This window comes from Rhea pennata, chromosome 3 (assembly GCF_028389875.1).
Source record: "Rhea pennata isolate bPtePen1 chromosome 3, bPtePen1.pri, whole genome shotgun sequence".
In the NCBI taxonomy this organism is placed as follows: domain Eukaryota; kingdom Metazoa; phylum Chordata; class Aves; order Rheiformes; family Rheidae; genus Rhea; species Rhea pennata.
Window position 1 is genome coordinate 128,829,251 of NC_084665.1, and position 16,330 is coordinate 128,845,580.

Sequence of the window (16,330 nt, forward strand, 5' to 3'; positions counted from 1 at the left end):
TGTTTATGAAGATAATCATCTGTGGAAGCTACTTATCTGGAAGTATAATTAATTGCTGCTTGCATTCTGGGTATCTTCTTTTTTCCTCTCCCTTCGCAAACCACATTCTCATTCAGCCTCAAGGCATCTGTATTTTAGAAACCTCCAAATGAAACATGAAAACCCACAACCTGGGTTTTGTAAGAGGTCAGGCTGTGTGACTCTAATAATCCTTTCTAGGCTTAAAAAATAACATAAAAACATCTATCTTAGGGAAAAAAAAAACTCAGCTATAAACTTGTTCCTTTGAGTTGCTTTTTTTTTGCTGCTATAGCTGCTGTGGCTGTGGTGATTGTAACTCAGAGATAAGTACAGAGACTTTCATTTCCATCAGTTTTCTTATTTTGCAGCCTCCTTGATGCAGTCAGGTTCACTCGCTATTGTCAGACTTACTCCCACGACGTGCTAGACGTGGCCCAGACTCTGAAGATCCCACTTCCACATCTCCAAACAGCTCAAAATCATACGACAGTGAGAGGTGCACACAGCAGCCGAAGGGAGAACCATGAACAGAGAAATTGTTACGGGGTTCACTGCTAGAAGCACAGAAAAATGGATCTAAAAAATGAGTGGGGAACAGGGTGGGTACCACAAATCAGTTCCTTAGATGTGAGGCACATATAGGCTTGGTTAGATAGACTCTATCTGGAAACAGTGTGGGCCCCCAGAGCATGAGTCATGACTTGGTTTGTATGCTGGAAGTGCTAGAAGATTCTCCAGTGACAGAAAACCAGGACAACTGGCTCTGATTTAAGTAAGTGACCTGTAGGTGTCTAAGTCAAGGTAGAGGAATCCCATCCCTGATTCTTAACCTCAAAACTGAGGGCATCTGGTGTGGACTCTGTGCTAAATGATTTACCCAAATCCAAGGGATCTGCAGCAGAATTCAGATCTCAGAGTCCTTTCCTGAGGTTCAACCTCACGAATCCTAGGTGCACCCCATTTCTGCTAATAGAAAATGATTCCTTATACTGCATCTGCCAAGATTTTAGCCAAAACTCTTAAGGGTCTTAAGCAAATTGCACCAGAGGCTCTGCAAATGTAAGCATCTCTGGAAACAATCTCTTTTTGGAGCTGTAGAGCTGGCTAGGCAATGCTGCTACTCTTTCCAGGGCTGGAGACATCCTCTAACAGCAGTGAGGGCACGCAGAGAAGCATGTGTGCGCCCCAGGCCAAAAATAATTAAGAGGAAATAGCAGTGCAAAAGTGTTCCCAGGGTAATACATCATTGTCTGAGAGCACGGCAGATCGGAGCTTGCTCCTCTGCGTCACGTTTCCCTTGCTGGTCCCCTGTGGTGCCCAGCCTCCTGCCATCCACGCTGCAGAAGCAGGTGCTCTCCTGGGTACGCGTTGCTTCAACATTTGCTCTCTGGCTGCATATGGGCTGCAACATCAACATCCCCGAACAGGCTTCCTGAAGCTGAAAGCTCTCAGAAAGGCAGTTCTGTGGGGAACTTGGCAGTCTTTCCAGGCCACTGCACTTCAAAGTGACATTGTTTCCTATTTTACTTCCTGACAAACCATTAACACAGAGAGAGGTGCCTACTTTTATTTCTACACCTTACCCTGGTAGCCACACCTGAGGCCTGGGGTCAGCTTACTGGAGAAGATCTAAGACTTTCTGGTAACTCCTTAAAAGGTCAGACAGCTTTGTTTGTATCTGGCCCTCAGGAGTGCACCAGAGCCACCTTCTATTAGTGATGTTTCCTTTGAACCAGCTACCCCAACTTCCAGTTCCACAATCACTCCTGAATCCCACCAAATAATAGAGGAGATCAATCTGATTTCTAGAAGACTGTGGAAACTGAGGGGCTCCTGCTGTGATCATCCATGGCGGGATCTGTCCACTTCACCGCAGAGTCTCTGAGGGTCATAGAGGAAGAGAGCATGTTGAGGGAAAGAGTACCTGGTACTGAACCATCTACTCCATTATCTGGGCACAGTGTTCTTTGGTTGTCCACCCGCACCCCCTGAATAGTTGGGATACGACAACTTCTCAGGCCAGAGATGAGCTGGTAACGGGAGGAGGGAACAGACGTCTGCTGAATGAATCCTGTAATTACTGCCTGTGTAACCGTGCTGTTTATCAGCCTAGCTAGTACTGGTTTACTGAGCATCCAAACAGTGGGAGGAAACAAACAGAGAGCAATGCACACGTTGTACGAGGAAAGGCTGAATTACGTACTGGCCTCATCCTCACAGCGGAGAAGTTAAAGTAAATGTAACTATAAAATCAGGAGTGAGGTGGTGGGAGGGAGGATGAATCAGGAGGAAGTAAAGATGCCTTGCCTTCCTCACGTGCCAGGAATTTCAGTGGTGTGAGGACCACCAGAGAGGACATCAGGGTGGCAGTCATCCCCTTGCAAACACCCATTGCATGTCCTTTGCAATAAATCTTCCCTGCAAAGTTGCCTGTAACCAGAGCCGTCTTCTGAGCAGGGGCGGGCTGGAGGGCACCACGTGCTTTGGGCAGTCTGCCCTGCTCGGCAGAGTTGGCGTCTGCCCCAGGCTGTAGTGTGGACAGGTTGAGACCCTGCTGTCAGACACTCTGCTGCCCGATTCATCTGATTCATCTCCGGAGCATTTTGGGGAGAGTAAGGGCCTTATTTGCAGGGCTTGATCAAATGTTGCAGCTGCTTGTCACAGCAGCATTGAGCTGGTGTATCTGGGACGCCCTTTCTAATCTTCTGGCCGCTGTCAGTGGCACGTTGATAAAGCCATTGGGTAGCACTGTGGTGCAAGCAGATGACTGTGGGATGCTCCAAGAAGTGTCCTCGCTGGGATAGTCTCTACAGTCTACCTGCCACCCCATCCCTCGTGTGTCTACTGAGAAGCACCCTAACTGAGCCACTGTTCTGCAAATGTGGTATACGGCAGCTTTGCTGGGTACAGGGCCCTTGTTCCCATTCCTTGTGACAAGCAAAATGACATTGCTATTGTGGGTCCATTTCTATTTTTTTCTGTTATATTTCAGGATTTTTTTTTCATTTGTTTCCTTGACTCACTGTAAAGAACATAAAGAGGAAAAGATTATCTTATAAGACAAGTGTTGGCGTATTTCTGAAGAGTCGCAAATTTCTTCCTGTGAAGTTGCTTCATAAACACTTTCCTTTCAAGACTTTGAATGCAATTCTGTCGCTCCTCTGACTGACTTAGGGAATCTGTCCTGCTACATCAGCATCTAGGGAGCTGCATTTCCATCCCTCTGGCTCTGAGCCACTCAGTGCGATGCACTGATAGCAGCTTGATCATGGGTTTGCTCAGCTTCAGGAGGCCACAGGAGAGCCATGACTCAGAAAACTGGATGAAGTTCCAGTGATTTAGACTGATAGGCTGATTTCTTGGCTTGGAGAGAGAAAAAAAAATCCTCCAAAGAAAGGGATATATATGTGTGCGTATGTATATATAAACACACACACAAACATATATACATATATACAGAGAGAGAGAGGCTAGAGTGAGTCTCACTGTCCATGGACAGAGAGAGAGTTAGCATTTTTTTATGGACCTCTCATCTTAGCTTGCAACAACTCTCCAGCAGCTTAAACAGAATCACAGAACAGTTGAGGTTGGAAGGGACCTCTGGAGATCATCTCCCCTGTTCAAGCAGAGTCACCCAGAGCACATCGCACAGGACCACATCCAGGAGGGTTTTGAATATCTCCAGAGAAGGAGACTTCACAGCCTCTCCGGGCAACCTCTTCCAGGGCTCTGTCACTCTCACCATCAAGTTCTTCCTTACATTCAAGTGGAACTTCTTGTGTTTCAGTTTGTGCCCGTTGCCACCACAAGCCTAACACCTTCATCCTGTCCTTTCTCTGCAGACCTTCCGCTGGCCAGTTGCCAGCAACATCGACGGGAATGAGATCTTGGAGATCCAAGTGTTCAACTACAGCAAAGTCTTCACCAACAGGTGAGAGCGTCGTCTTCCCTTCCCTCCCACACATCCCACTCTGAGTCTGCTCCAGCTGGAAGGGGGAGCTCCTCTTTGAGCCAGTGCCACTTTGGAGCCACATCCCTGTTTTGGTCTGGAGACCAGAGGGTGAGAAATACATTAGTGATGTCTTCTGGGTAGGGCAGGGAAGCTCAGATCCAATCTTTTCTCTTTGTCTTCGAGCAACTATGATTCCCTGGCATAGAGGGCAAAATGGGAATTTACACACTCAAATGCCTGAAGTTATAGACTAGATTTCATCTTCAACACTTCAGTAAACCAACTGTAAGTGCGGGCACCTGATATAATGCCCCTGGAGTAATGTACCTCGCTGAGTTAATTTGCTAGTGGCTAGCAATCTCATCATGGTCACTTCCATATCTATGATTTTCCAAATCTATGATTTTCCAAAGGTGTTGTCATGTGATTCAACACTATTTGCATGTGTTTAAGAGAAAAGTATTCTGATTTGTTATCAAGATGGAAATTGATACCTAAATTTAGTTCCACAGCTTTGCAAATTCTGTGCTTGCTGGTTTATCTTACTCTGTTTGTATCCTAAGTTTTTCTCATCTAAACATTCTGATAGTTGCCAGGAATTCTATATTATGTGCAATGTTATTAACATTTCAAAGGTTTATTTCTGAGTTTTCCCCACAAATCAGTAATGAACTTGAGAGAGGAAATGTTTTTTGGTCCCTTCAGTTAGCCTCAGTGTATTTGTCCTGACTGTCATTGCAAAAATACAGGAGCATTTCACAAAAACAACTAACTCAAGGTCTCTTACAGACCTTCAACATTAAAGACAGGAAAGGAGAAAAAGATCTTTTGTTCCAAAGTTTGCAGGCTGTATTAACAGTTCATAGCCTAACCTAGGACAGAGGCTCTACTGAAGGGGTTTGCTGCCTTTTCTGCTGTGGGGCTGTGAATCATCTCATGATCTTTCTTCTCCCATGAGCAATGGTTTCCAAAATAGAAGTCAAATCTTCACAGGGAGCTCAGAAATAGGAGAGGGAAAAAGTTTTGAGAATTGCTATGTAGAAGGAGGGGAACCCAGGTCACATGTAGTTGCAGTTCTGGTTCCCTGTGAACAGGAGAAATTCACTCTAATGTGTGTTCAAAGGGATCAGTAGCTCCAATGATAGCACTCATAGAAAATATGGATTAAAATGGAAGAGGCAAAATTACATCATGTACTTATGTTGCAAATCAATACTACAGACCATTTCACTGACTTAAAAAGCCACCACCACTCATTAAATGGCAGGAGCTCAGCCTCTGCCAAACAAAAAGCAAAATGCTGCTAGAGGAGACCGAACTCACAGCTTTTGGCATCAAAAGCAGGTGTATATGCATCTATGCAGGACACCACCCCAGCAGTTGTGTGACCTGGGGCTCTCTGCTCCTTCCCAATCCTTTCCACCCTGTTTTCTATTCTTTTACAAATTCTTTCAGGACCAGGGAAGGGCTCTTCCTTGTGTTTGGGTATTGCATTAGCCATTGGGTCTGGAGCCCAGGTGGGATATACACTGTTGTAATAATTTGTTGTATTGAGTAATTATGGTAATCATTTTTGCCCTGAAATCCAGTGTCTTCCCTGGCTGGAGTTCAGCAGGGTCTCCAGAACATCTCCCAAACACACACAAACATGTTCGCTGCCAGCAAAAGCTTACTTCAGAGCCAAAAAATTGAAGCTGCAAAGAGACAGACAGATGGCATGCAGGGTGGGAATGCTAAATATATGTGATAAAAATTACCCAGAATTAGCTATCTTTGCCCTGTGTTTTAAATGGGAGCTTGAGTAGCAGAAGCAGAGCTGAAAGAACGTGTTTCACTTGGTTGCTATCTGGAAGGAAGAAGACAGGGGGGTCTAAGCTCCCCGAGGGGTCTCAGCACACCTGACCAATTTTGGTTGGGAATGGATGGCAGATACAGACAACAAGGGTGGTCCAGGGCTTGTGGTGAGATTTCTGCTCTGCCATAGGATCCATACTCAGTGCAAGTCACTTCAAGCTGTGTTCAAACTGGTTGCTATGGGTGCTTACATTGCGATAGTGCAGCTGTGGCAAGTTCATGACTGATGTCCACCCAGAGCACATACAGTAGGAGATCTCGGAAGCCATGAACTGTCCAAGAAACAGTGTGTGAATTGATTCCTTGGAAACTGTGCAGCCCACACAGGTGGATGGGAACCTGAGAGGAACAGATGCAGACCTGGGACATTCAACTCCTTTCCTAGCTAGCTGTTGAGGACTAAGGTCATCTCCATCCTCTGGAACCTGCCATTTTTTATTGTATCCATGCCAGCAATGGCACTTCTTTGGCTGGCTGCTCCTTCAGTGCTTCCCTTGAGTTTGGACTCCCTTGGTCTGAGCAAGCAGCCTCCTTCTTGCTGTGAGTACTGTCACTGCTGTGTAGTGTAATGTATAAGCAGCTAATGCAGGTTTATTGTATCTGAAGGAATGGCTTTCTTCAAGCAGGCTCACCAGGAAGATGCCTTGATGTTGCCCCCTTCCCCAGGGGCTACCTTTCCTATCTGCTCTCTCCTCATTGCCATCTGGAGCTATCTTCTTCCTCCTTGGTGTGGCAGGTAGCCCCTCTCCCTCCTCCTGCTCATTCAGCTTCATTAGTCCTTTGAGTAGGGAGGCCTCATCTCCTCCAGCTCCCATGGGCGCTCTCCAGCCTTAAGCTAGGTGACATGAAGAGACAGGACAGCCCACCATCCATGATGGCATGAAGCTCCAGGGGAAATCTCATCCTGGAGTCTGAGGGACATTTGGGTGTTTAGACACTTGTGGGGATTAAGGAGGGAATGGCTCTCAAGATGGCCTTTGTGTCTCGGGGTAGGAGCAACCTGACCTAAAACATTTCTGGCAACTGCTTGTCCAACATGTTCTTAAAAACCTCTGTCTAGTTCTTCCTTACCTCTCTCCAGCTCTATAGGTTGAAGACAAAACTGTTCTCCTCTATTCCTCCCCCGTTTATACAGCTATGGATCAATTGGCTGTTTATTCACCAAGTGTCATGCTGGGCTCGTGTGCTGCGTGCCCTGCACACTCTACAGAGCTGTCGTCTCTGCGGAAGTCCAGTCCACTTTCTGTTAGCCTGAGGTGTAAATGCTTGATCCTGAAAGCATTTTTGGCATGTGAGTGCCCCTTTTGTTTGGCTTAGGTACATCTTAAGATCCTCACAGTTCTTTCACAACTGACTGCTCCATAAGTCTTCACATTACTTGAAATTTTTATTATAGATTACATAAATTCTTTCTACATCCCAGTCACAGATGTAGTAATCATGGGCTTAATAGCAAAATTCCATCATAACACTGTCACTCAAAGATGATTCTGAACTGATCTCCTATTTTTAGGAATTCTCCATTGATCTGTTCTTGTTTCCTACTGTGTAACATTAATAGCAAACAGCATTAAACCAAGCATCTTACAAGATTATATTCCTTTCATGCAGTTACTAGAAAAACTGACTTCAAAGCAGCAAACCAAACGTGTTTTGACAGGCCCTATCTCCTCATAAAATAACCTTGAATGTCATTGATTACATTTCAGTTTTTAATTGCTTATTCACTGAATTCCATACAAGCTTTTCTATGATTTTCCTAGGATGGCTGCCAGGTTAGCCCAGCTCTCTCCATTCACCTTGTCTGAATACTTTGTTGTTCTCGGATTTCCCTATTGTACCAATTTTAATTAAAAGATGGTATCAGTGGATCTGAGGCTGCCAGTTCTTTTATGATGATTATACACAAATTATTACTGGCCTGGAACAATGAACAAAAAACATTCAAAACACCTGTTTTGCGTTGTTGTGGACCAGTACAGGGACTATTGCTCCGGTTTCTAGGATGCATTTGCCTTGGAAAGCAGAACTCATCATTCCCAGCAGCACTGGGACCAGGTCCCAGTTCAAAGTCTCCTGTTGCCCTGCCACGGGATGCAGCAGAGCCAGCTCTGCTGGCCTGGGCTTGGCCTGGAGTAAACGTATCCCTTCATGAAATCTGCCCTTGGTGTCCTCGCCATCAGTGCCGGACCGCTGCCCCTTCCTCCTTCCCTCCTCCTTTCACTGATGTGGAAAAGCCTCTCCCTCGTTAGAGCAGTTTTCCCTGATCTGACAGCCGTTGCCTTCCCCTGGGAAGAAAGCACCACGCCAGGTCATCGGCCAGGTTAGACCACAGAGCCGGGTTTGGGCCGTGCTGCAGAGAGCACGCCTCCATTTACAGCAGGGACGTAAATGCCCTGCCTTTATGGATCAGGGCTGCCCAGAGGCTCCATCAGTGGCACTGAGCTAATTGCAGAAAGAACACAACCTTGATTAAGAAACAGAGTGGCAGAGCGTCTAGCATCTTCCCGCAGAGGTTTTTTGTGGAGTTTAATTACCTGCTCTCTCTTTCTCTGCTAAGTTAAAAAGCCCTTCAGGTCAGAAACAGTTTCCTCATGGTGACATTTTATAGACAACAGTAAAACGATCTCAGAAACATGTTTGTGGAAATGTCAGGCTGCCCCCCAACAGTTCAGAGGTACCCATCATGGTGCACTCCCCATGCAACCTGGCTGCTTGCTTTGGCCCACTGGCGCAATCCTCTCCGCAGTCCAGGACGTGAAACACGGACCTTTCCATGGCTGACATGGGATCACCTCCCTGAGAGCAGTGAGGCTTTAAGGAGGTCCCATTTCTGCTCTGGTCTAGGTCGATTCTGATCATATCATCACAGGTACGGCATAGCACGGGATAGTTTCTAGGCCTATAATCCTAAATTTACCTTATTTCACGTTACCATGGGCTAGCAAAATTCAGATGGTTTGTAATTACACATCAGGCAAGGTAACTCGCAAAGTTATCCACAGTACCTTGAATCTACTGGTCTGCTGTGGCCACCCCACAATCCTCCAAATGATGCTGCATGAAGAGACAGAGAAACAAAGAGGGCAAAAGCAATGATCACTTCCTTTAAAAATGAACAAAAAAGCCCCACAACAAATAACCAAACTTCTTTAGAAAAGATTACAGGGAAAAAAACTGTAAGAAGGAAATGAACGGACAAACAAACAAAAGCCAAGGCAACAAAAAGTGGAAAGTGGAAGGGAAACAGATGGACGAGGTTGCTGAGGAACTTAGAGCAGCTGTGGAAAAAGGTTGAGTGAAGTGCTTTTAGCTGATCCATGTAGGAGGTGCCTTGCAAGGATCAGAAAAGGAGTCTGTGAAGGACAAGGAAAGGAACTGGGATCAGAGAGCTGTTTCAGCAAATGCCAGACAGGATAAGCTCCAAAGAAGTGACTCTTAGGGAAATTACACCTGTAGAGTAAGTCACTGTAGTACAGTGTAGATGACACAAAGGCAGAAGTAGGCTTTATAGCAGCCTAGAAAACCACACGTCCTAAAAAATTTGCCAGCAAAGTTGGCAATTGATGCAAAACTCACACTGCTGGGGTTGTGCCATCTACAAAATCAACTGGTGTCTCCTCTGGGACATTGCAAGATATTAGCGGTGTGACTTCAAACAACAGACCCCAAGACTTTCACCAAGGCATTGCTATGGTAAAATGTGGTTTCAGAAAATAGCTTTCCATTGCCCCACATTTTGGTGATGAATTTACTTTTCCAAACACCACCAAACCAACAACCGTACTGAGACAGCAGCTGATGACTGTAGTGAACTACTGTGTCGAGGATTTGTGTGAATAAGGGCAATGCCCCAGATTGGCTTTGCCTTGGTGGTAGTGAGAAGCAGAATCCCAAAAGTGGCCTCGTCTTGTTTCACTGTTGATATATGTGTTTATGGGGAGTTAGGACTCAACTCAGGTGCTCATAGGTGGTGTGCAGTGTCCTTTGGGTAGCTCTTGGTTTTCTAGCTTCTGGAAGGACCCAGGTCTGCCCTAGCTCCAATGTCCTATCTGAGCATGAATGGCAGGAAACAGCTTACAGAATGTACTACTCCAAGTCATGAATATAAAAGGATTAGCCATGGATTTATGTCCAGACTGATGGCATTCCTCCTACTGTCTGGGAAATGTCCACATTAGTAAATTAAACAGTGCCAAGACACAGCCAAGGGTACTACCTCACAGCCACCCACCCTGAAGTGCAAAACAAGTCTTAGCAGGAGGTTAGATGGACTCAAATCTTGGAGAGGAGGAAGAGGACTAGGGAGAAGCAGAGCCCTGGCGATGGGTATGCAGAAAGATGAGCCATAGTCTCTGTAAATAATTCACATGCGGCTGATCAGCACTATTCAGCAAAGCCTCAGATAAAGGCATGACACCTGATGCAGGTCTGCTGTGAATAATGGAGAGGACTGGTGCTGGGGCATGGCTGTACGGCTCTTTGTGTCGCTTTTGTTTCCTGCCTGGGTAGCCATCACTATGCAGCTCATTAGTTGGTAACATAATCCTTTCCCTGGACCTGGCAAGGCGCCTCGGCCTCCTTATGGCAGCTGTTGGTCTGTTGGCTTCTCAGAGGAGCTATGGGTGTTGTGCCCAGGGATATTGTCTCTGGGAGAGATAACAGCAGGTTATGCACATGGCTTTTCTTGGAGAGCCATTCCTTAGGGCTCTGCATGTCTTAATGCCCAAAGAAGGTACAGACCATAGAGGTGGAGATAGTCTGTGAGAACAGCTCAAATGAGCCTGATGGATGGACCTATCTCCAAGCAAGTACTCCCTGGCAAGTAGCAGTTTCTTCAGGAAAAAACATATGAGAAACGGATTTCTACAGTGGTCTAAGGTCATTTCCTTTGAATGTCTCTCCTCTGTCTCCAAACCATCCTCTTTCTTCTTCCACTGACATTGTGGAAAGTCAGGAGCTGACTTCTCAGAGACCAACAAGACTGAGTGGAAGCAGGCAGCACCAGGGCAAGATATGCCAAACTTGTCAGTGTATCTCCACAGCCACCTCAATGAATACAACTCTACTATGAAACTAGAGGAAGTTTTCAGTGTCTGTCCTGAGCCCTTGGCCAAAGTGGACATGGCCAAGCTGGAAAACTCATGTCAGACCTGGTTGGCAGTACTCTGCTGTGTGTGGACAAGGTGCAGTGCCATGGTCTGACGGTGCTTAACTTACTAGAGTAGCTGTGGTCTAAATATCTCACACACAGCAGCATGACCAATATGCTTGGGTCCTACAAATGCATCCTGAAGAATATGAGATGCTTCATGCAATGCATGGAATTCAGCTGGAATTCAGCTGGTGAAGCCAAACAGCTGACGCATGGCAGGATGACCTGAGCAGAAACACAGAATTCCTGCTGGGAATACAGCACTCACTTCATCTCTGTCCTCTCATTCTGGTCCTCTGGGGAGACCTACAAAACACTTTCATGATGAGGAAAGGATCCCATGCTCAAGGGCTCTGAGAGAGAATACATGCAGGAGAAATGTGCATGATGTAGGGTACCAGCTATGGATATATGTGTGTGTCTGAGCACAAGAAAACAGTGAGACATGTTTGAGCAATGTGTGATGGACCATATGTGTGGGAGAGGCACAGGGAAGCAAAACCAAGTCAAGGCAGTGGCCAGGGCAGTACATTGTACCCTCTTGATGGAGAGATACCTTGCTGGTGAGACTGTCAAAAATATAAATGAAAAAATAACCTTGAATGCAGGAGTCTGATCCATGCTCTAACCAGCTGAGCTAAACCCACCCTTCCACGTGCTCACATTTCTTACCCATTGGAAGAGCCTGGACAAGCCTCTTCTGTGCCACATGTTTGTGCCCCTGTGCAAAACAAAAATGAATGGTTTTCACTTTGAGTGTAGTTTCTTTTCCTCCCAGCTATGCATATGTTACTGTTTTCCTCTCCAGGGCTAGAAGCAGAAACCAGACCTGGCCAAAGGCCAAGAGCCACGTTATAGAGCTGTCCCCTCCCTGTCTGCTCACTGGGTGATGCAAGGGTGGGGGTACAGAAAACGTCCACCTACCGAAAACCGATGCATGGCGAGAACAGGTGGGAGCTGGCTCTCATTACTCAACACGACAAAGAGACTAATTCCAAGTGCTTTTAACACAGCACTATACTCTCCGGGAGAAAAATAGAGCTTCATTTCATCCTTTGTATTGAGACTTCTCCAGTGATTAACAGTACTGTAGAATTCCTGTCTGTTGCATGAAACGGGACTTGCAGAGCCCAGGGTCCCAACGCTCACTATTTCATCTGCAGAAAATAATCCAGTGCAGACTCCCTGCAGAAATAGTATCGTGGAAAAATAATTACTCCATGTCCTGCACTGTGTCGCTCCTCTTACCTGATGCTGTCGCTGCCTGAGAGAGCAGGCAAGGCCAGCACTGGGAGAGGAGGCTGCGGGAAGGTAGGACACTGCAAGAACTGTAGTTTGCAAATCAGAAAGTGCCACAGTTTCCCCAAGACAGTGCTTGGACTGCGGCTGGGCAGGCCATTCTGCAGCTGAGCTTGCTTGAATAGCACGGAAATCTGAGCTGCAGACCTTGATGCGTTGTCGGTGTAGCAGATGTTTCAGGTCTCCTAAATTTTTTCCCTCAGTCTGGGAGAGCCCCAGGATACCCTCAGGTCACATCTGGGTGTCTGTATCTGACACACTGGATCACTGGATAGGTGATGCCTCTGGTGCACATTAAAAGATGTTATTTTTGTCCAGAGAATTGCTAAAATGCAGAAAACAATTAAACCTCTTCAAATGAAATTTAATATGTTTTTGATCCAGACAAATCACATTGCAGCACACCAACCTCTTGCTATGTCTGATTTTGTTCCAGTTCAAAACAGTTCCTTGAGTTCCTTTCTAATTTCATCAGGAAGCCAAAAAATCATATGGGAAGATCTTAATCGGGTTTGGGGATCATCCCTAAATCTTATGATTTGTATTTGCCATTTTTAGCTGTGTTTCGGTTTCCCAAACTTTATTGGGAAATCCAGTCCAGGTGTGTCTCTTGGAGGGAATGTTATGCCTATCTTAGTCTTTGGGAACAATCTAGTAACCTTGACTACCCAAACATCATTAAAACAGCTTTTCCCAGCAATCTTTTCAGCACTGGAAACACAGAAAGTTGCTTTCCAGTGCAGTCATAGTCTGTCTTTATAACCTGCTGTAGTCTGTATGTATTTATTCACTACGAAGTAGCAAAAAGGATCTAATAGAATGGGAAAACAGAGAAAGGGATGAAAGCTCTGGAACAGTTTTTATATGAGGAATGGTGAACAAATCAGGGCTCTTCAAGAGGTTTGCATGGATGGCCACACGGGTAAACTGGAGCGGGAGCAGCTACTCATTGTCTGCTGCCTTAGAGAAATTTGGAGGCTTAAATGAAAACAGCAAGATGGAAGAAAAGCGAGTGGGTCTTCAGACAACAGGTGAGCTGTGGAATGCCTCACCACAAAATCTTGTGGATACCAAAATTCTACAGGTTCAAAAATTAATTTGATGTCTTCATGGAAGAAAAATCTCTGTGAGTTACCGAACACAAAGAAATCCTGTCTGGCCTAGGGCGTTATGAGGTGGATATCTCACATAGGTCAGCAGACTCGTGTTCTGGAAGACGGGGTTTGATGAACTGTGGTCCCCCCTAATCCTCCAGGGCTATCATTACAGATCTGTCCTCTCCTGAGAGCCCAGCCACACCACTCCTCCCTGTCTACTGGCTGCATGCTTTCTCTTCATGTTTTTCTTAAACCAACATAAGTATTTTTTTTCTCCATTGCACTTCTTGAGGGATTATTCATCTCTGAAGAAGGTCTCAGACTTATTTCTTTTCCTGGTGATGCAAAATGAAGGCAGTGGAGATACCACTGAAGAGCAACAGTGTCTCCTCTTGCAGATACCTCCTCGTGGTGGGGTTTGTGGCAAACACCAGAGCTCAGGGGATTGCAGAGCCATGCACATGGTTCCCACTCCTTTGGGCTAGGGTCTGCTGAACATCTACAACTTCCATGTCTGAAACCAGCTGTGACATCAAGCTGAAACCTTCCTCCTGCACAAATCCCCTTGCACTGGGATGACTGCAGCAAGCAAGTCTGCTGCCTCATTAAGGCTTTCTAGCATCAGCTTCCATGGAAGGGAAAAGATAAATGGAAAGGGCGTGCTTGGTTATGACCTGAGAGGACTGGTGTCACCAGGGGCAGGAACTCGGAACGGTAGAAGTTTCCATACGAAGTGAGAGATGCAAGCTAATCAGCTGAGATCTCTTCAGAGGTATCAGCTCAGCCTTTCTGCGAGTGATACCGTGTAATACAACTTGTTCAATTTTGCAAGGCAAGGCCAGCACGTGACAAAAAAAAAAAAAAAAAAAAGAGCACGCTTGTTTGTGGCTGTGGCTGTGAAATGCTATGTGTGGCTGATAAAGATGCACAGCTAATTTGGACAGATCCCCCAAGAGAGGAAAGACCCTCCCTCCAAGCGGAGCACAGTGATCTGTCAAGCCCAGACTTTCCAGGAAGAGGTGCAAAGAATGATCTTGGCTCTCCAAAAAGCCAGAGTAAGATAGGCAGGGAAAGAGCAGGCTGCATTGGCTGGGTCGTTTTAAGTCATTGGATGTGTTCACTTTGGCTGGCCAGCAGTCAGGAGGTGGCTTGTTGGCCCCCACCAGTCTCATTTTGCATCACCAGGGAGACATCAGATCGCGATCTGCTCCAGCAACCTAAAACCTAAAAAGCAAAACTTCACACAGACCAGCTTTGGCTGGTGATAATCTAGGCAGCCAGTTTAAGCTCGGTAGTTGGCAGAGAAAGACCAGAACCTCCCATGAGCATTTCCTCCCAGGCACAGATACATCCAAAGCTGTCATTCCCCTCCCTTTGAGGACAGATTTCTCCCCTTTGATCACAAAGAGCCTGGAGGCCACAGGGACTAATAGCAGACTGCTAGGTGGCTTCAAACAGGTAAGATGAACCCTTCTCTGGTGGCCTCTCAAGCAAACAGACAGAAAAGCGAGTAACTGAAACAGTACATTTTACTCTGGTATTTTCATCTAAGCTGCATCAGGGCTTTTTGCTTGCTTTTTTTCTTGTTTTTTTGTTTTTTTGTTTTTTGTTTTGTTTTGTTTTGTTTAATACGTTTCTGGTCATTGAGCAAAGTCTGTTTTGGAAAAGAGTCTTTGAAGATTCCTCTTTCCTGAAGTATTAAAAGCACAGAGAACATAGCCAAACTTTACACAAACTCCAGCAAAGGCCATGTATGACATTCCTGAGCAATTTATGCCTCGAAACTTTCCATGTTTCATCAGAGGGGTTGGTAAAATGATCTTTCAAGGGTTGCAGTGGTTTCCATACAGCTTCTAGATTCATGTGACTGAAAATCTGTGGAGTTTGTCAGGAGTACCTGGGGGAGAGGCGATGGCACGCTGGGTGTAGAAAGCACATCAGCTGAAACGGAGTTGTTCTTGGGTGTTTGGGGAGCAGAAAGCGTGCTTGGGAGCTGCAGTGCTTGCATTCACGCACAGTCACTGTGCAATATCAGTAAACATAAACAATTTCTTCTTGTGCCTTATACAATGCATGCCCTGGAGCCTGAGCCAAAATGAAGAGCCCTTCTCACTGTATAGCCACCGTGGCTGTTTCTGTAAACATCTGACCTTTAGAATTTAAGGCTTCCTAAATTACTTACCTCAATAATTACTTACACTGATAATTACCTTCTTTGTACTGGGCCTGTATGTTAATGTTTGGATGAATCTGGAGAAATGTAGGGCACAACAGCTGTTTCATCCGAGCAGCCTCCAGATATTAAAAGTTGCTTCAGTGAATTAACTTTTTTCAGCAAACTCTTCCAAAAATTCTCATTAAATATAAATGGTTTTTATTTCACCCTAGAAGACAAGTAGAATAGCATAATGAATGCCACTCAGCATTGTCTTATTGAAATAGATCCTGTCAGGTAACTCTAATTTGGGATGAGATTACAGATCTGGTTGCTAAAGGTAATGGTGGTAACGTGGATACACTCAGACTTTTGTACAGTGTTTGACTTCGTCGTGCACAATATTATGATCAGGAGATGGAAAGTCTGCAAAACTTGACATGGCGTGTGCTGGAAGTATCACATGCAACTAGGTCCCAGGGGTAGCTGGAAACATCTCTGAAGATGTCTGACACTAGAGGAGTCCTGTGGGGATTTGGTCTTGTCACACAGCATTTACATTTTCCCTGTGTGCAGGGAGAAGACAAGCAGTTACAGCTAGCAGCACCTCCAGAGTCAGCCAATACTGGGGAAAGCCGTGTAGGGAAGGCTGGCACCGAGCTGTTGCAATTGCCTGGTAGCCTGGGGATATAAACATTACATGACTCAGTGCAGTTGATCATTTGCCTAGGAATGGGAAATGAGACGTACGTTGTCGGATGGTGACTGCATTTTGGAGCTGCTGCTGTGTGGGAAAG

The 16,330-nt window shown here is 45.7% G+C and overlaps 1 protein-coding gene across 1 annotated transcript in view; it reads left to right on the top strand.

The window, feature by feature from the left end:
• The window catches only part of OTOF (otoferlin), a 110,802-nt gene that overhangs the window by 16,497 nt on the left and 77,975 nt on the right, over positions 1-16,330 (top strand). The window contains exon 3 of the mRNA XM_062571252.1: positions 3,864-3,952. Within this exon, the coding sequence (XP_062427236.1) occupies positions 3,864-3,952 (89 nt within the window). The remainder of the gene's footprint in view (positions 1-3,863; positions 3,953-16,330) is intronic.